General features: G+C 42.4%; 1 protein-coding gene across 4 annotated transcripts in view; it reads left to right on the top strand.

Moving 5' to 3' along the window:
• myo5c (myosin VC) overlaps positions 1-21348 on the top strand; it is a 101093-nt gene that overhangs the window by 39267 nt on the left and 40478 nt on the right. For all 4 annotated transcript variants that reach the window (XM_085968655.1, XM_085968654.1, XM_085968657.1 and 1 more), the window contains 13 exons: positions 967-1048; positions 1235-1375; positions 3114-3239; positions 3382-3465; positions 7660-7794; positions 7895-7992; positions 8123-8209; positions 8299-8410; positions 9797-10008; positions 12986-13151; positions 16275-16421; positions 17163-17327; positions 17617-17710. In XM_085968655.1, coding sequence (XP_085824781.1) covers positions 967-1048; positions 1235-1375; positions 3114-3239; positions 3382-3465; positions 7660-7794; positions 7895-7992; positions 8123-8209; positions 8299-8410; positions 9797-10008; positions 12986-13151; positions 16275-16421; positions 17163-17327; positions 17617-17710 — 1649 coding nt within the window. The remainder of the gene's footprint in view (positions 1-966; positions 1049-1234; positions 1376-3113; positions 3240-3381; positions 3466-7659; positions 7795-7894; positions 7993-8122; positions 8210-8298; positions 8411-9796; positions 10009-12985; positions 13152-16274; positions 16422-17162; positions 17328-17616; positions 17711-21348) is intronic.

Genomic DNA, 21348 nt, shown 5'->3' with positions numbered 1-21348 from the left:
TGATTCCAGTTCAACGAATGCTAACGGCTCTCTGATACCTGATCCAGGTGGCCATTTTTCATATGTGGCCCTTGATGGTATCAGTAAGCTATTCAACTGTGGTGAGCACCACCTCTGAGTCTAATCCTGTCTTCATCCAAAGTCGACATCACTACACTTTCCAGCAGGGGTTCGTTGACCTAACGCCTCAAACCTACAATTGAAAGGGGGGAATTCAGTTTGGGATTGGGGCAGGAGAGCAGTTTTCTGTACAACCGCTGTTGCCTCACAGCATCAGGGACCCGGGTTCAAATCCGGCCTCGGGCGACTGTCTGTGTGGAGTTTGCACATTCTCCCTGTGTCTGCGTGGGTTTCCTCCGGGTGCTCCGGTTTCCTCCCACAGTCCAAAGATGTGCGGGTTAGGTTGATTTGGCTATGATAAATTGACCCTTAGTGTTAGGGGATTAAATGCGTGGGGTTATGGGGATAGGGTGGGATATGTGTCGGTGCAGGCTCGATGGGCCGAAGTGGCCTCTATCTGCACTGTGGGGATTCTGTGATTTCTGAACCAGCAAATCAATTGAATTTACTGGCTTGGGAATCTTCTGTGCTTTCTTGGTGGCACTGCTTAATGTTGAGATCTCCCATTACAATGGGCAGTTGAGAGGTATAATGACTGGGTATTATTCCGTTAGACTGAATTATGGAGTTAAACTCCTGCATGATTTTATTTCTCTTCTCAAGCCCAGGGCACTGAGGTCAAATGTAGTATCCCAATTGCTGCTGTGGATGAAATCAGCTAACTCATCACAGACTGGTACTCAAACCGGGAATCTGAAAGGTTTAGTACTAAATGTATCCATTATGCCATCAGGGAGATAAAGCTGATGGTGTTATTTAGAATTATTATGCATAGGTTTTTCCTGTAAACTATTACAGAAAATTCATTTAAACGACAAGCAAAATCATTATTTTATATCCATTTAGGTTTGAAACCTTTGACGTGAATAGTTTTGAACAGTTTTGTATAAATTATGCCAATGAAAAACTGCAACATCAATTTAACTTGGTAAGTATTTCAATAGCATGCTGCCATTTTAATTCTATTGTCTGTCGATCATTTTGATTATAATTTTAACCCTCTCTGTGGAATGATAGCAGTACAGTATCGGAACTTAACCATCCTCTGCTAGGTTATCTTTCCTATCCTGAAAATAAATGCAAATTAAACACTGTAGATATAAAATCTCTCCAGCATGTGTTTAAACTGGAACAAGATGAATACATGAAGGAAGACATTCCGTGGACATTGATAGAATTCAACGACAATCAGCCTTGCATTGATTTGATCGAAGCTAAGATGGGCATACTGGAGCTACTGGATGAGGAGTGCCTGGTAAGAATGAAATGTTCAAATAATTGCCTACTGTTGATGAGCATTTAGGTCCAAGCCGATCCTTCACCCTGCAATGAAAGATACACCTGGAATTCAGATTGAGGAGATCAGCTCACAAACGCAGTAGTCCATTACATTTATTTTGCTTTTTTTTAAATCATCTTGTTTTTATTGAAAATAATTTTGAAAGGATTCCAATTTTTTAATTGTCTACTCTTTATGCAGTGCATATAGTGACAAATAAGAATAAAGGGGAGTTTTGTATTTCCTTAGTTTTATGAGTTCACACTACTTTTCATTGTGAAGTAGATTATTGTGTAAATGATACAACTTTAAATTGAGCAAGTAGTACATTATTCTGGTCACTCAAGAATCTTTGAAATTCAATAAAGAATGAAAGATGAACGTATATCAGGGTAACCAGGGTAGTCTGTTGGAGAGTATGAATAGCAAATAATGTCTTAGATGAGAGTCGTGCCTACAATTTAAGTAGTGGAAATGACCCACATTTCATTTAACTATTATTTAACTGCTATGAAGCCTAAAAGCCAGATAATGAGTGGTGCTCCTGATCATTCGTGTTATTTTAGCACTTAGCAATGTGTGTATCAGCTTGACCTTTCTAGAATTAGATAGTAGCGTATCTGGCTTATTAATAGTAAAATATATAAAACACAATTGGCCTGTTTGCCCATCTACCAGACATTGGTTTTCCAAGATGGAAACTTTATGACAATGGGAGGCCAGTACAAGAAAAATACAAAAGGGCACTGATTAATCATATTTGATAGTCAATTACCTTAGGATATTTTCAGAATAAGTATAACATAAAGGGGGACGAGGGGGATTTGGTAGATGCTGTTTTGACAACAGAGATTTTGTTATGGTGGGCAGGGATGTGCAATTGAAGTTGTGTTTCCAAACTTTAACCTGTGCCTCAGTTGGCTGTATAACCATACGGTGACTCATAGAGCTTGGCTACACGTGCACCTGCTCTACATTTGTAGTATCTGAAATAGAGATGAGTGGATAATTATTACTCAGGTTACTAATGTGAGCGAGAAAGTAATTGTAAGTACAGGTTGAGCGTCCAAAATCCAGAGTCCCAGAATGTTCCGGACTCCGGGACGATTGGTGGCAGGGTCGTTCGGAATCCGTAAAATGTTCTGGAATCCGTAACTCCGGATTTTGGACGCTCAACCTGTACTTCAAAAAGCCATTAACTTTTGTTGTCTTTTTTTTGAAAATCCTATGAAAAATGCGAGCGATGCAATAAAACTCTAGTGTTGTGTTTTATCCTCCTTAACCTGCACAGCTCCACTAAGTGTTTGGGCCAGGCTGCGGCCACGGCATCACGCCGCCCTGGTGGCCTAGTGTGGGCCATCAGATGCTCTGCAGAGCTCGCAGCATCCCTCCCCTTTAACAGAAGGGGAGGGGGAGCGGAGAAACGCGTTAGCGCTACACGGAGCGGCCCAGGCATTTCCGGACTTCGGAACGTGTTTCTGATGTCCGAAGTCCGGAAACGCCCGAGCCCAGGTTGCGATATTTCCGGACTTCGGACATCAGAAACACGTTCCGACGTCCGGAAAAACATGAAAAACCAGCTCGGCCTCGGTCCCGAGGTTGCCGGATTCAGGACGCTCAACCTGTATCACATTAAAAATCACAGAAAAATAAGAAGGTAGTTTCCAAGTAGATAATAAATATCAAGTTGATTTTTTTAACATTATTTATACAGCTGCCACAAGGAACAGAGGAAAACTGGCTTCAGAAACTACAGAATAATTACTTAAATAAAAACCCTCTCTTTGAGATGCCTAGAATGTTGAGCAAGGCCTTCATCATCCTGCACTTTGCTGACAAGGTAAGATACCATCTGAGCAGTTCTGTTCTGCATTGTCCTTGAACTTCTCCATTATTAACGACATATCTGATAACTGTGGAAGCTGAGATTTATAGTACTGGTGTCTTGCAATAAACTACTTTTAGTTTTTCACCTTGTCAAGGTGCAATATGAATGTGAGGGATTCCTCGAGAAGAACAGAGATACATTGTATGAAGAACTGATTAATGTACTGAAGAAAAGTAAGGTTTGTGACCATCTCTGTCATGTAATGATCATCTATAGAGCTTCTTGTAAGAAAAGTTACCAATTTTAAAAGTTTGTTTACAGATATAAGGGTAGAAATGACCATCGCTGCTGTTCTCATACGCTCGCTTAATATGCTCGTTCCACATTCAGTTCTTATCTGAGGAAGGATGTTCTTGCCATGGAAGGAGTGCAGCGAAGATTCACCAGGCTGATACCTGGGATTGCAGGAATGACGTATGAGGAGAGATTGTGTCGATTGGGCTTATACTCACTGGAGTTTAGAAGATTGAGAGGGGATCTCATCAAAACCTATAAAATTCTGTCAGGCCTGGACAGACTAGATGCAGGAAGGATGTTCCCGATGGCCAGGGAGTCCAGAACTAGGGGTCATAATCTAAGGATAAGGGGTAAGCCATTTAGGACTGAGATGAGGAGGAATTTCTTCACCCAGAGAGTGGTGAACCTGTGGAATTCTCTACCACAGAGGGCGGTGGAGGCCAGTTCATTAAATATATTCAAGAAGGAGTTGGATATATTTCTTAAGGCTAAAGGGATCAAGGGATATGGGGAGAAGGCAGGGACAGGGTACTGAGTTTGGATGATCAGTCATGATCTCATTGAATGGCGGAGCAGGCTCGAGGGGCCGAATGGCCTACTCCTGCTCCTATCTTCTATGTTTCTATGTTCTGTTAACCTACTTATTTCGTACAAAAACATCGCGGAATTTCTTCTCTATAATCTTTTACCTGCTGTAGCTAGTTATTGCAGTGTTGTTCCCCATATAGGAGCCCATTTCTTTTCCCCTCTTGTACTAATAATTCCATACAAGATGACTGTGCACTATGTGGGACTGACTGTCCTGCAGCTGAAAAGGGGTTAATTCTCCTTTAATGTCCCTTTTTTTTCTACAGAGCTTCCAGTGGAATCTTAACTACACCAGTTCCTTTTGGAGCTGAATCTGTTCCATTTACAGGAAACTTTCTGGTATCTGGCACTGACGGGACCGAGCTGGTGCCGTCCCATCAAAACTGCCGTCGAAACCAGCGCTAATGTTAAAACATACGGAGCTTCTGAGCTCCGTGTGAAGCAACAAACCCTGTTGCTTAGCAACAGCTTCAAAACAGTCGGCTGCAGCTTGCAAGCGTCTCTGTAGCTAAGCAACAGCTTCAGCTAGACCGTGCAGAGCCACGACTGGAGAAAAAAAGCAACAAAAAGAAAAAAAACTTATCTGAACCGACTCCTGAATTTTGCCGGTGGATAGAGCTTTCCGGACATTTAACCTCTGGATAAACTAAAGTTTCCTGTATATTGTAGGACACATTAAGCAACAGTGGAACATTGCATATGCAAGACTTGAGTCTGCACAGTGGCTCAAATATGCAGCATTATAATAGCTGCCAAGTCTTGCCAATGCACTGTTACAACATGGTTGCATTTATGCCTTTATTGTGCTAGTTACAGACTTTCTCCGGTTTCTGGAGAAGACTTGTACAGGTCAACAATGGCAAAAACCTATGGCTGACCTGAGAGTACAGCCCATCTGCAGCCAGAAGCAAATTGATGTATCTAGTACAAGGGCTGTCAGCAACCGGTTACTTTTACATTTGCTGGCAGTAGCACTTTGTAAAGAAAAGACCACATAAAATGCCCTGTGCTGAAGTTTTTATTATTTAAAATAGATCAGCTGGAATAGAACAGTAAGGTTAATGACATGCTTAGTTATTTCTTTCTAAATGTGCTCTTGCTAATGTAAACTGAAATATTTTCAGCTATAGTACATGATGGATAAAAGCTGAGACTAAAGGGGGAAATTTTAACGTCCAAAAATGTGTGGGTTTGGTTCAGGTGGGAAGTTAAAAAGCAAAATATCTGAAACAGGAACCCAACCTGCCCACTTCCGGTTTAATAGAGGCAGGATGATATGTGGGCGACCAATCCGCTCACAGGAGGCGGTTGGTTATTATTTAAATATTTTAATCAGGCGTGCCTTCATTTTAACAGTAATTCTATTTTTAACCACAGTCGGCTGGGTTTCCCAGGCCTTGGGAAACCCGGCAGGTGAAAGGAGGTGAGAAGGGCTAAATCGATGAGGTAAGTGCCTTTTACAGCACTGCTTGTGGGCCAGGAGGAGCAGGAGTGTTTCCTCCAGGCCTAACAAGCTGCCCAGTAACCTCTCCCCGCGATCTGTTCCTGACGACTACCACCTGCCCCCCATCCTGCGATTGGAACCCCCCACGATCTCTCCCACCCCCCACTAGACCTACCTGCTCTCAGGCCAGCTCGGCTGCAGCCTTGTGCTGCAGGATTTCCCACCTGACAAGCAGCCAGCCTGTCAATCAGGCTGGCTGTGGACGGGGAAACCTACAATTTTTTTTTTTTAAGTTGCAGGGAAACCTATACTTCCAGGTTTCCCAACCTCAAAATAGCCCTCCGCCCCCTCCCTGCCTCGAAGCTAATATCCAGCCCCAAGAGTATGTTTTCCTCTGTTTACTAAGGGATCATTTTAACGCTACCCGTGCAGCAGAAACCAGGATGGGCAGTTAAAATCCCCTGTGGGATTTGCTCTCGGAGGCCTCGCTGTCTTCCTGTGTATTCCAGTTTTAACCTGTTCTGAGCAGGGGAGAGGGACAGCTGCCAGAAGGCAGCGAAATCCTACTTTAAATATGCAGATCGGACTCCGCATCAGCATCCAACTGTAATTTTAAGTGGAGGCCTGCATGGGGAGCCGTTGTGGCTTCCCTGCCAGCGTAGTGGAAAGAGGAGCCGGGGCCAGAAGAGGCCCAAAAAGGCAAGTGGTTTTCCTTTGTTTTTTTGCCTTGTGGAGTGCAGGAGTGCTCCTCCGGGCCTCACAAGGAAAGGTTCGGCCTCCTTTTCCCTGGACTCTTTCCCTCACCCCCCCCCCGCCCCATTTATATGGTAAAGCAGGTAAGTTGCATGTTACAGTAGTAAGAAATTTAGGGGGCTAAATTCGGTTGATTTATGCCTCCCGTTAGCGCCAGTGGGGCACAAATCAACTAGTGCCTGAGCACGCTAATGCCTCCTGCGAAATTCAGCGGGAGATTAGCGACGGCGCTGTTAGCGAAGCCCCCCGTGAGCCCGGCAATCCTCTTGAGTGCCAGGTTCGTTTGCCGGCACTCCCAATCCCTGGTGGCCCAGCTGGGCGCCAGGACGTGCTGCGCCAGGCCCCTCCCCTTTAATAAGGGGAGGAAGGCCTGCAGTAGCGCCACGATATTGGCTCGCAGAGCCCCAAGAGGGATGCGGGGCGCTTCCAGTAGCACCCCTCCTCCCTCTCGGGGCGCTACCTGGGAAAATCAGCCGCGGGGGCGCTAAAATTAGGGGGCGCTACCCAATTTTACCCCATAATGTTTGAGAGCAAGATATGATCTGCTATGATTGAGGAACTGGTGTTTATTGCCAATAGTTACAGCACCAATAGAACTTGGGTCTGATACAGACACATGAATCAGCAAACACCAATTCTAATCACAAAGACTAAAAACTTGATACAGTTATCATACGCAGTTCAGTGTTGATGGATCACACAAACCAAAATTTCTACTGCTCCCCTAGTGGCTCACAGATAAATAGAATCATAGAGGTTTACGGCACAGAAGGAGGCCATTCAGCCCACCGTGTCAGCATTTCTGGACCATACACAGCAGGAAGCTCCCAGATTTGATTCCTGGCCCGTGCTAAATTAGCTAATCTGAGATGGGGTGGCAGAGGGACAATAGACTTAGCCACACTGCTCCTAGTTAGGGAAAGTAAAATTGCCCAGTTTCTAACTGCTGCATAGTTGAAATTGAGTGCGCATGTGGACACTGAGCAAGCACAGGATCAAACATGAAGCTTTCTGGCACTTAATTGTCGAAGCTCATGCTTGAGTAATGACCACTCAGGTGAGGTACTGGAGGATGAATGGTGCCTGCGGAACTGCACCCAGTAAAGGAGAGGGGGAAAAAAAAGGTGGTCATCACAAATCGGCCGGTGTACATGGGAACTACAGCAAGCAGTTGTAAACATGACTTACCAAAAAACATGGAAAAGATCTTCTAACCACAATGGGCCAAAACACCTAGAGCAAAGTACAAAACTAGGTTAAAGCTCAGAAATACGGAATTGTGGTATGGAAAGCTTAATGTATATTGCAATAAATCGAGTCTTTGTGTTTTTTTTAATTTTAACTATACAGCTGCACCTCCTAGCTGATTTCTTTCAAGAAAATGAATCATCCACTGGGAACTTGAAAGCAAACATTAAAGTCAGGCCTGCGAGACCAGGGTTTAAACCCTTTAACAAGGAGCACCGGACAACTGTTGGCAATAAGGTATAATCGTGCAGAGAGTCATTTTCTACGCTGAGGTGTTTTAACATTGTTGCAAAGCAAAATTGCATTACTAACCTTACTTGAATCATGTTGATTACAGTTCCGCAGTTCTCTGCATTTGCTCATGGAGACCCTTAACGCTACAACACCTCACTATGTGCGCTGCATTAAGCCGAATGATTTGAAGCTCCCATTTGAGTAAGTTTTCTTACTTTATCACCGTAACTTCCCAGCTGAAAATATTTACTTGTTCTTATAAAACCAAGAAAATATCATGTTAATAACTTAAATTTCTTCAGAGTGCAACATTGTAAGCTTCTATTTTTAGATATGATTCAAAGAGAGTTGTTCAACAGCTTCGAGCCTGTGGCGTTCTGGAAACTATTAGGATCAGTGCACAGAGTTATCCTTCCAGGTAAACCTGAGCTTTTTGTAGTTCTTTCATTACAGCTTGAAGGTTTGGAAAAGCATTACGTAGCATTAAATATTGATTTTTATTTTCAGGTGGACTTACTTTGAGTTTTTCAGTCGTTACCTCATTTTGATGTCTCAACAAGATCTTGCAATAAACAATAAGAAACAGATTTGCAAAGAAGTCTTGAAACGTTTAATTCAGGTCAGCAGGTTAAGGCAGTACAGCTAAATCACTATTGTCCAACTTGGTGTCATCCTCTGCCTTAGTCAATACATATTATATATTTTTTTTTATCAGTTTGTCACAATTCTGACATTTGGTACATTGAAATCAATAAGCAATGCTGTAATGCCCTGGTCCATTGAAATCAATCGATAACACTGTAATGGTAACACATTTTATTCTTACTTCCTCCACTGTGTATGTACAAGAAAATTACTGTGGAACACCAATATTTTTTTTTATTTGTTCATGGGATCTGGGCATCGCTGGCAAGGCCAGCATTTATTGCCCATCACTAGTTGCCCTTGAGAAGGTGGTGTTGAGCCGCCTTCTTGAATATGTAATGTAAACTATATAACAATTGTTAACTTTTTTTAGCTCCATAGATAGTAATATATTATACTTTTAAGAGCGATCCTATGGAGCTAACATAGCTATGGTTTGGAATAAGCTACGCAATCAAAAATGTATGAAATCAATTCATGGAGGATATGTGTAACTTCAGATGTCTATAGTTAACTCAATGGGCCAGAAATTGCGGTCGGAGGTGTACCTACCTCCAGAGAACACCTCCAACCCGCGAAAGAATTACGAACCTGCCTGCTGGTGGCAAGGCTGTGAAAACTTACGGTCTAAGGCTCGAGGCGCAGGGCAGTGTACCTGGGATCACATATGGGCCTGGTCCTCCAATCACAAAGCAGAATTCTATTTTAATCTTTTACGAAGGGAATCCCCTAATGAGATGTAACGGAATCCCGAAATCTAATCTAATTACAACTTGCAGAATTAGAATTTTATTCGGTAATTAACTTCATTCCACCAACCTCACTAAAAATTAAATTTTTTGATAATTTTAGACATCACTAAAATTGTAATCCGGGCCAATATTTGTAGAAATTCATTCTATACAGTGTATGTGTATAATTTACGATCTGAAAATGTTTAATTAATGGCTTCGATATCCCTTTACATTGATGCATACAGGCCCTGCGCCTATTTGAATCAACCGTAACACTTACGTGCACAATTGCTGGCCAGTCACTGGGCAAATAGACAACTCTGTGCCAGCGATTGCTTTTTTGTGGTCCGCACAGATGGCCTGTCGACGCGTACGCCGACAGGCTACAAGTTCCAGATTTCGCCTATGCCCAAGCGCAGGCAGAAATCCCGAACTTGCGGTGGATTTCAAAGAAGGTATGGCGGCATATTCTGAGAGTACGCCGCCATACCGACTACAAAATCCAGGCCAATATACTTTTATCTCTGCATCTATCAATCAACAGAAAAACTATGCAATCCAGACACGATGGTCCCTGGTTTGGTTATTTTACAATGAATAAATAATGACCTTTTTGTCTTCTGCAGGATCCAAACCAATATCACTTTGGTAAAACAAAGATTTTCTTCCGAGCGGGACAAGTGGCGTATTTGGAAAAACTGCGAGCAGATAAACTTAGGGCAGCTTCAGTCACTATACAGAAAAATCTACGTTGCTGGATTCAGCGCAGAAAATTCCTTGAGATGAAACAAGCTGCTATTATCATACAACAATATGTTCGTGGACAGCGTGTCATACGGTAATAACGCTTCTTACAACACTGCAATTTACTACAGTGCTTTGAAATTATAAAACAGTCCCATATAAAGAAAAGGTTTAATAAATGTAATGGAACTGCAATATACCCTTGTATATATCAGTAAAGTTGCCACTTGCACTTATATACCACTTTTCACATCCTCAGAATGTTCCATAGTGCTTTACTGTCAATGAATTACATTTGAAACATTTCATTGTTGTTTTATAGGCAAATGCTGCAGCCAATTTGAACACAACACAATCCCACAAACAGCAAATGAGATAAATGGCTCGATAATCTGTTTTTGGTGAGGTTGGCTGAGGGATAAGTGTTGCCCAATACATTGAGAGAACCCCCTGCTTTAGTTTGAACAGGGGACTCAGTTCCCCGTCTCCTGAAATAAGGCAGTTCTGACAATGCAGCACTTCCTCATGACTGCACTGAAATGTCAACCTAGATAGGACAGAGATGAGGAATTTCTTCACCCAGAGAGTGGTGAACCTGTGGAATTCTCTACCACAGAAGGCAGTTGAGGCTAATTCATTAAATATATTCAAGAAGGAGTTAGATATATTTCTTAAGGCTAAAGGGATATGGGGAGAAGGCAGGGACAGGGTACTGAGTTTGGATGATCAGCCATGATCTCATTGAATGGCGGAGCAGGCTCGAGGGGCCGAATGGCCTACTCCTGCTCCTATCTTCTATGTTTCTATATGTGTTCAAGTCCTTGAGTGGGGCTTGAACCCACAACTTTCTCACTCAGAAGTGAAATTCCTACCACTGAGCCAAGCTGACACAGTAAAATTAATCCCGATTATATCTGCTTGTCAAGTCACATTGCCTAATATCATTGCTTGTCAAGTTGTGTGATTTGATTTGAGAGCGTGCCATCCATGGCTCTCTTCCATGACATGCAACCATCAAACACCAGAGAAAACAGTAAAAAGTGATTGTTTCAGAATAACACTGTGGAACGTATCCCAAACCAGGTAATATATCTAGGGATTGAGACGGAGTTAATATGCCATGATATCATTTCCACCACTCGGTGTTAAAAGGTTGACTTACTGTTGGTGTCTTGTGTTTAATCATAATATTTTTAGTAATATCCTAATATATTCAGCTGATCCTTCAAATGCTATTTTATCTCCTGGTCTAAAGCTGAGGTTGCTATTGGTGACCAATTTATATACTCAAGTTGCCCACATAACCAAGTTAAAAGTAATTTCACAGCTGAATTGACATTTTAGGATGTGAAACCATACATCAAATTTTATTGATATTTTCTCAGGTTTCCAGGGGCCAATAATTCTATTTCTACAGTGCAATTCTCCATCTGGGTCTGTGATTTAAATTGAGACGACTAACCACTGTAATGTCTCACTGACATGAATGAAGTGTCCAGTGCTCTTAAAAAGTTAATTTTCTGTTGATTGCGAAGTTGTACTGATACCAGAAAATATACTTAGCCAGCAGCTTGATCATACTCCATGTGTAGAGTTCTCACTGGGGATAAACTTCAGGTTTCCATTGCTACCATGCAACAATACTTTATTTATTCATTTATTTTTAATTTTTAATCAGAAACTGCATATGACTGTGTTACGAATACACTATTCCAGGATTCCTACACCTATTTGTCATGTATATTAGATCAGAAATACACTGAAAATTCACACAACCTCATTTTGTGTCATCCGTAATGGCACAGAATTGTGAAATTAAAAATCTTTTTTTGCATAATAGTGACAAGATAACGGGCAGGATTTTCATTGGGCCGTGGAGGCGGGATTGGAGACGTGTGGGGGGTTAAAATCCCGAAATCGGGAGGCACGAACCCATCCCGCCCCCAACCCGCCTCCATGCCAGTTTCAAAGGAGGCGGGTACCCGACCCGCACTGGGACCCGCCTCCCTGAGGCAGGAAGGGGATTAGTGCCAATTAACTGCCTGTTAACAGGCAGTTTTTAGCCTAATCCCTATTTTCATTCTTGAAATGTGGGATTCCCGACGGCTCCAAACCATGCCAAGTTAGTGAGGCGGGCCGTCGGGATGAAGGGCTTGGAGGGGTCGAGATGTCCGGTGTTCAGGTGAGTGATGGGTGCATGAGTGCAGGGGCAAGTGTGTTTGGTGTGTTTAAAGTGTTTAAATAAGTTTTACTTACATTTACATACCTTTACAGCCTTCCTTCCCTCAGGCCTCGGGAGTCCCTCATCTCACCAGCACAGAAAGCAGAATGGCCGCGATCTGTCAAAAGTTCCAGCATTCAGCTTTCTGTTCCAGGGAGATCTCTAAATCATCCTGAGAGGAAGGAATTAAAGAGTACAGATTGTCAGTATTTGACAGCTTCAAACAGCTGTGAAACGCTGATATTTCATCTGTCAAAAGGTCTTGACAGATGAAATATCAATCTGTGACGTCACCTGTTGCCGGGTGGCCTTTAATTGGCCTGCTGAGCCCGCTGGGCGGGCTCAACAAGGCCAATCAAGTCAAAATCGCGTGGGTTGGCTAGAACTTGATGGAGGCGGGACTACAACACCGAAAGTTGTAGTCCCGCCTCCTCAATGAAAATCCAGCCCAACATTCTGTGTACTTTCCCAGCCTAAAGAAAAATTAAATTGAGGCAAAAAATAGATTCTTCTGTGGGACATGTTTCATATTTTATTTCCACTTGTTAAGTTGACCATTTTTAATTTAGACTTTTTTGCTCATTAATTATGGGATCACTTCATTGTGGAAATAAAGATTGCATCACCTGGAGCTGCATCAAGTTACTCTTATGGATATTGTCAAAAAAAAAACATGGTCATGGCTCATATTTTGTTCCTTGTGGAAGGACTGCAGGAGTAGATTGTTTATTCGCTACGCATTAGACTTCATTTTATGGATAAAATGCAATACCCATCTCGTGTGCTATCCAGAATAATTACAAATGCTTTGCTTAATGTGTAATTAATATATATGTGATTTTAATTTAAGACACGTATTGAATGCTACTACTCTAAAAGAAGCTTGGGCTGCGGTTATCATCCAGAAATACTGGCGGCGATTTTTAGTGTGTCGTCTTTACCAGCTGATTCTGGTGGCTAGCATTACAATTCAATCATACACCCGTGGCTGGCTAGCAAGAAGGCGATATAAAAAGGTAAGATTTAAATCATAAAGATGCAACCTAACGGATACATCAACTCCAAAATAAGAGAATACCTACTTATTATCACTGCCACAAAGTGGAGACACACTCTAGCTGCAACCACAACAGAACCATATCAAAGGAACTAACAGTGTAAAAAGGAGAAAGTAAAGAGTGGTCAGGTGGCTAAAGAGAGACCTGGAAAAATGCATAACATGAATACTTCCTCTCCCTAAATAACGATAGCCCAAGTAGAATTAATGCCTTCAATATAAATGAGCTGGCAGTCCTTGACGATCTAGGAGAAGAGAAGTTCTGAGGGAGTCTGTGAACTCCAGGGAATTACTACCAGATTGGAAACAGGATAAAGTGGTGCCTATTTTCAAAAAGGGTGACAAGACAGACTCAGGCAACTGCATATTATTAGTTTTGCATCATTAATAAGTAAAATAATGAAATCAATTATCAGGAGAAAACTCGATGACTGCCGATGTGATAATCTATTAAATAGCTTGGATTCAGAAAGAAAATGTCTAACCTGACCAACCTCATTGACTTTCTTGAGGAAGTAATATTCCAAGTAGACTGTAGAAATCCTACAATGTGATGCACCTTGATTTCCAAAAGCAATAAACAACAAAGGATATTTGAGTTTGAAGCATTGGTTAGAAAATCTGGGATGGATAAAAAAATATGTTCTGAAGGATAGAGAGCAGTGGGTACGTGTTAGAGGATTTGTGCTGGAGTGGAGAGAATGAGGAATTAGCTGTCCTCTGCTGTTTCTAATTTACATTAATGACTTGGATTCAGAAACTCAATGCGAACTGGTCAAATTTGCAGAAGATAGCAAACCAGGAGGGAAAGTTGAATCTGGGGAACAAGCTTTAAAACTACAAAATACGTTAAACTAAATATGGGGCCTGGGCCTGGCCAAAGGCAGATAAAATCTAACACTGACCAGTGTAAAGTACTATACTTTAGGACATAGGACAAATTGGGCAACACATATACTCCATGAATGGTGTTGAAATAGGTGAAGTTGAAGTTGAAAGAGTTTTAGTAGACTCGATGCTCAAGATGTCCAATCACTGTGGAGCAGCGATCAACAAAACAATTGGAACGCTGAGCTATATAGCCAAAACATTAGAGTACAAGTCAGAGAAAATCATGCTTAAACTTTATAGTGCCCTGGTTAAGGCAAACCTTCACTAATGTGTCCAGTCATTGAGATACAAGGACACTGTTCAAGTCCTAGAGAAAAGACTGATCCTGAGCATCAGAGGACTGTTAAAACACTGAAGAAACTTGGGCTTTTTAGCCTTGAAAGAAGATGAGTGTGATGTAATCTTATGAAGGTATAAAAGATAGTAAATGGTTTTGAAAATAGGTAAATCTAGAACACAAATTCAAATAAATTATGTGATAGTAGGACAAGCAAATTTCGGATTGTTGTCGGGAAGTTCTTCTTCACACAAAGAGCGAGCACATCAAATGGACTTCTGGTTGGGGCAGTTATTTTTTATTCGCTCCTGGGATGTGGGCGTTGCTGGCAAGGCCAGCATTTATTGCCCATCCCTAATTGCCCTTGAGAAGGTGGTGGTGAGCCGCCTTCCTGAACCGCTGCAGTCCGTGTGGTGAAGGTACTCCCACAGTGCTGTTGGTACTCCCACAGTGCTGTTAGGGTGGAAGTTCCAGGATTTTGACCCAGCGACGATGAAGGATCGGCGATATACTTCTCAGTCAGGATGGTGTGTGACTTGGAGGGGAACTTGGAGGTGGTGGTGTTCCCATGCGCCTGCTGCCCTTGTCCTTCTAGGTGGAAGAGGTCGCGGGTTTGGGAGGTGCTGCCGAAGAAGCCTTGGCAAGTTGCTGCAGTGCATCTTGTAGATGGTACACACTGCAGCCACTGTACGCCGGTGGTGCAGGGAGTGAATGTTTAAGGTGGTGGTTGGGGAGCCAATCAAGCGGGCTGCTTTGTCTTGGATGGTGTTGAGCTTCTTGAGTGTTGTTGGAGCTGCACTCATCCAGGCAAGTGGAGATTATTTCATCACACTCCTGACTTGTGCCTTGTAGATGGTGGAAAGGCTTTGGGGAGTCAGGAGGTGAGACACTCGCCACAGAATACCTAGCTTCTGACCTGCTCTTGTGCCACAGTATTTATGTGGCTGATCCAGTTAAGTTTCTGGTCAATGGTGACCCCCCAGGATGTTGATGGTAGGGGATTTGGTGATGGTAATACTGTTGAATGTCAAGGGGAGGTGGTTAGACTCTTGCTTGTTGGAGATGGTCATTGCCTGGCACTTCTGTGGTGCAAATGTTACCTGCCACTTATCAGTCCAAGCCTGAACGTCATCCAGGTCTTGTTGCACGCGGGCATTGACTGCTTCATTATCTGAGGAGTTGTGAATGGCGCTGAACATTGTGCAATCATCAGCGAACACCCCCACTTCTGACCTTATGTTGGAGGGAAAATCATTGATGAAGCAACTGAAGATGGTTGGGCCTAGGACACTGCCCTGTGGAACTCCTGCAGCGATGTCCTGGAGCTGTGATGATTGACCTTCAACCACCATAACCATCTTCCTTTGTGCTAGATATGACTCCAGCCAGTGGAGCGTTATCCCCCCGATTCCCATTGACTTCAGTTTTACGAGGGCTCCTTGATACCACACTCGGTCAAATGCTGCATTGATGTCAAGGGCAGTCACTCTCACCTCACCTTGAAGTGAAAACCCTGGAATCCTTTAACAATCATCTGTAAGCAGTTTTTGGTGGCTGAGCAAATATGGGCTGAATAAAATTCTTCTTCTGTATCTATCTTCTGACCTTGAATTGTATCAAAACTACATACTCTTGAGAAACAAAGAAAGAACTTGCATTTATATAGCACATCAGGACAACCCAAAGTGCTTCAGAGATGATGAATTACTTTTTGAAATATAGTCACTGTGGGCTGGTAGGCAAATGCAGCAATTTACCTACAAGATTAGTATTCATAACTGATCAATGAAGTACTTAGATTTAATGATTTAGTCTAAGCAACCAGTTGAATAGGTTTTTTCTATAGTTACTGGAGGTCACCAATCTTATACCATAGAAGACATCTGCCTTTACTTTGTTCAACATTTCTTCTAGATGGTGCAAGATCAAAAAGCATTAATAATTCAAAAGCATGTCCGTGCCTGGTTGGTAAGACGCAGATATCAAAGTATACGGCGCTTTGTTTTGAACATCCAGCTCTCCTTCCGTGTCAAACAGCTCCACAAGAAACTGGATGAGCAGGTGGGTTACAAGTCCATCGGAAAATAAACAAAATTTCGGGCCATAAAAATAAGATAATCGCTAATAAATCCAGTAACGAATTCAGGAGAAACTTCTTTACTCAGAGAGTGGTGAGAATGTGAAAACTTGAGACCACATGGAGTGGTTGAAGCGATTAGCATTTAAGGAAAAGCTAGATAAGTACATGAGGGAGAAAGTAATAGAAGCATATGTTGATCAGGTGAGATGAAGTAGGGTTGTGTGGAGCATAAACACCAGCATAGACCTGTTGGCCGAATGTTGTAAAATTCTACATAATTGTATTAATTTTAGAAATGTTGTAAAACAGGTGATAATTTTTTAGAAATAATGGAAAGGACAGAAGTATGCATTGATTAGCAAGAGTAGTCCACAGACTAGCTGTTTCAGGGTGCTTCCATGGTTAACTAGGATACCTCTGGTTAAAGTCTATTTGTAAGAATTAATATGATTTGTCAGGTTAAAATTTAGATAAATTTTAGATAAAATATTTTGGAATGTTATGATAAGTTGGTTATGTCTTAGAAATGGATCAATCAAGTTTAATTGCACAACCTAGAAAAATGATTTGAATACAATATTTTTTTTAATTGTATTGATTTGATTCCTCCTTGTCTAGCTTGATGCACTGAAATTACTAGTTTATTAATTTTCTAAAAATGTGCAGGACAGATAAAATGATCTCTAAATATATGTTAATCTGTATTTATTTTCTGTAACCAGAGCAAAGAGAACAAAGGGTTGCTGGAACGCTTGACACATCTGTCTGCAGTTCACTCTGCTGATACAGGCAAATTTCAGAAACTTGAGGAAGAGTTTCAGAAAGCGTTGACACAAAAGAAATTAATTGAGGAGCAAGTGAAGAAATCCAAGGGGGAAACTGAGCAGGTATTTCTGTTTGTAGAACACTACATTGAATCTAGATCGCACAGGTACGATGGGCCAAATGGCCTACTTCTGTGCTGTATGATTCTGTGATACACCCATCAAGCCGACACATCATGTGCAGTCTACCTAATTGTGGGATCTATTCTACCTTTTTATATCTCCTGAGGAATAGTTTTATCTAATATGACCATTTTGATGGGGAAGCAGAGGGGAGAATTGAACCTAATATTTTTTTACTAAAATATTCACAAATCCAATTTATTCATTCCTCCATTTGCAATTCACACAGACATTATCGGAGTTTAGAAAGCAAACTTCATCACTGCAAGCACAAAACCAGAAGCTGGAGAAGCAACATCAGGAACAGACCCAAGGAATGAAAGGTGTGTTGTTTGTAGAAATCGCATTTTCATGCTAATATCAACGACACTGAGTGGATTTAGTTAGCTTTGGGTTAAGAATAATAAGAAAGCATGAAAAGAGTAAGCCGGCAAAAGAACCAGAGGCGAGATGAGGATTAATTTTTTTTACACATGATCTGGAATACACTGCCTGAAATGGTGGTGTTAGCAGATTCAGTAACAACTTTCAAAAGGATAAATACTTGAAGGGGAAAAATTTGCAGGGCCATGGGGAAAGGGCAGGGGAATGGGACTAATTGCAGCGCTCTTTCAAAGAGCCGGCATAGGTACGATGGGCCAAATGGCCTCCTTCTGTGCTGTATGATTCTATGATACACCCATCAAGCCGACACATCGGGCTGGATTTTGCTACGGGGGCGGGTTGGAGGTGGGAAACCCACATTCGGGCTTGTTGTCCCGCCTCCATGGAGATGTGGCCAACCCACTGGATTTTCCTCTGATTGACCTTGTTGAGCCCGCCCTGTGGGCTCAGCAGGCCAATTAAGGGCCACCCGGCAACAGGTGACGTCAGAGATTGACATTTCATCTGTCAAAAGCTTTTGGCAGATGAAATATCAGTGTTTAACAGCTGTTTGAAGCTGTCAAGCACTGAAAAACTGCTAATTCAGCCTCAGTCCTTTCTCAGGATAACTTTAAAATCATTTTGCTGCAGAAACCAAGAAGCTGATTTTTTTTTTTAAATCGGAGCTTCTGTGGTTCTTGCAGCCGACTCCTGACACCGGAATGCAGGACTCCTGTAAAGGTAAGTAAAAGTAAGTTAAACTTATTTAAACACTTTAAACACTTGCAAAACACTTACCTTTGCACTCCTGCACCCCTCACTCACCTGAACACTGGGCATCTCGACCCCTCCAAGACCTCAGACCCATGTCCCGCCTCGAAAACTTTTCGTGGTTTGGAGCTGTTGGGAAGCCCACAAACCAGCAATAAAAATCGCGAATAGGCAAAAAACTACCTGTTAACTACCTGTTAACAGGCAGTTTAATAGCCTTTAATTCCTTCCCGCCTCTGGGAGTCGGGTTCCAGCGCTTGTCGGCAACCCGACTCCTATGAAATTGACATGGAGGCGGGTTGGAGGCGGGATGGGGTCGGGACCCCCGGATCTCCGATTTTTATCGCCCGCACGCCTCCAACCCGACTCCAGGGGCTTAGGAAAATCCAGCCCATCATGTGCAGTCTACCTAATTATGGGATCTATTCTACCTTTTTATATCTCCTGAGGGATAGTTTTATCTAAATGTTCCCTGATCCCCAAAGATAACACAGCAAAACTCTGCAATATTCATTCAGCCCCACATCTTCACTAATCAATTGTAATCTGTTGTCCCCCCAGCCCCAGCCCAGTGTGTCCCATGGAGTATTTGATTATCCTTGTTTGATACCAATCCTTATAATTACCAATTCCATTTGCAAGCAGATAAGTTTCTTTTTTAAAGGCGACTATTGCCTTGGCATCAACTTCTTTTGCTCGGTGTCTGTTTCACATATCCATTACTCAGTTGATGGGCGAAAGTTTCTTCCAACCTCTAGTCTCATTTGAGGTGTGCTGATTTTAAACCTTCAAACTATGTTATTGCAACACATGAATAGTAGTGTTAGCACCTCTGTGAAAGTCTCTCCCTGTGAGTGGATCTCGTATCTCAGGGTTACTTCCAGGTGTAAAATAGTCCCTCGTTTTGTCAAATGGGATTGCCTGGTTGCACTAATGGAAGGTAGCAGCTCCTAACGCTAAAACGTAAGAAAAATGCAAGAAAATCAGATTACAAAAGGAACATTTCGCATATCTGAATAATTGTGTAGATAGGACGCGTAAAAAACATTGGCCCGGATTTTCCCGTACGTGACCGCGTACGTGGCCATAATTGCCCCGCAAGTTCTGGGTTTCCGCATGCATTGTGCATGCGTGAAAACCCCGAACTTGCGCTCTGTCAAGTTTCAGTTTGACAGATCATCCGCATCCCCAAGAAATGGACGTTCACTGGTGGAGAGTTGGGCGAATACCCGTGAAACCCTTACGCCTGGTAAAAGCAGGCATAGGGCCGCCTTTTACCAGTATAAGTGTTTAAATAAATATTAAAATAATTTTAAAATTATTTAAACATAAAAAAACTATAAATTTAGGTATAGGTTACTTTTAGCCCCTTTAAAACATTTAAAATTTATTTTTCAAAAAATTACATTTTTGGTATAAATGTTTAATTTAATTGTATTTTAATTAATTTTGAACATGTAATGATTTATTTTTATTTAACTGGTGTGTAATTGTGTTTTTTAGGGGATTCCTATTCATGCTTATGGGGATTCTGTAAGTAAATGGAATGCCCATAAGCATAATGGGGATCCCCCTTTTTGATTGGTTGGCCTGGCCCACGTGATCCCAGGGATGTTTGCGAACTGCATGCGCCCCGGGGATACGTGGACCTTTACGCATGCGTACATGTAGAGGCCCAGGAGCGCGAGTCTACGAACCTCTGGGACCATCAGGTAGGTTTGTACTTTTTTCACGGCTTGGAGGCGTTTGCCCGTGGGAAGCCTCCGACCCCAAATTCTGACCCAGTATCATATCCTTCCTGCCTTGGTGACCACCCATATTCCTATACTTAATCATCTATTATTGAATTCCTAAAATAAGTCTTCACTCACTGTAGTAGGAGGTAGCTCACTGTAAAATCTAATACTAATGGTATGAAACAACAACTACTTGCATTTATATAGCATCTTTAACTAGTGAAACTTCTTGAGATGCTTCACAGGAGCGTTCTCAAACACAAATTTGACACCGAGCCTCATGAGATATTAGGACAGGTGAGGAGGTAGGTTTTAAGGAGCGTCTTAAAGGAGGAGAGGGGCAGTGAGGTTTTGGGAGGGAATTCCAGAGCTTGGGGCCGAGGCAGCTGAAGGCAAGGCTGCCAATGGTGGCGTGATTAAAATCGGGGATGCGCAAGCGACCAGAATTGGAGGAGCGCAGAGATCTCGGCGGGCTGGGGGAGGTTAGAGAGATGGGGAGGGGTTTGAAAACGAGGATGAGTATTTTAAAATAGAGGCGTTGCCGGACCGGAAGCCAGTGTAGGCCAGCGAGCGCAGGGGTGATGAGTGAACAGGACTTGGTGCGAGTTGGGATACGGGTAGCAGAGTTTTGGATGAACTCAAATTTACATAGGGTGGAATGCGGGAGGCCGGCCAGGAGTGCATTGGAATAGTCAAGCCTAGAGGTAACAGAGGCATGGATGAGGGTTTCAGCAGCAGATGAGCTGAGGCAGGGGCAGAGACGGGCGATGTTAGAAGTGGAAGGAGGTTATTTTGGTGATGGAGCAAAATTGCATTGAAGGTGTGTTGAGCAAGAGTTTGTTTCACTCCCTTTTTTTGTAATACTGACAACTCTACTTAGTGCTTGCCTTGGATCTGTTGCAAATGATTATAATGAGGAGCCAGCCAGAGAATGCACCTGCAATAATGTTGATCCACTTGTTAAGGTGCTAACCATACAATTAATGAGGTCAAATCTGCAAAAATTGGCTAAATCTCCTGTGCAGTTTGCATGACATTTTTATATATATACTGATTGGCTGAGATAAAAGTGTGGGAGACCTAATGTACCC

This window comes from Somniosus microcephalus, chromosome 27 (genome assembly GCF_052327205.1).
Source record: "Somniosus microcephalus isolate GS21.2 chromosome 27, FLI_Smic_1.0, whole genome shotgun sequence".
Lineage (NCBI taxonomy): Eukaryota > Metazoa > Chordata > Chondrichthyes > Squaliformes > Somniosidae > Somniosus > Somniosus microcephalus.
This window is presented reverse-complemented; position numbering and strand designations above follow the sequence as displayed.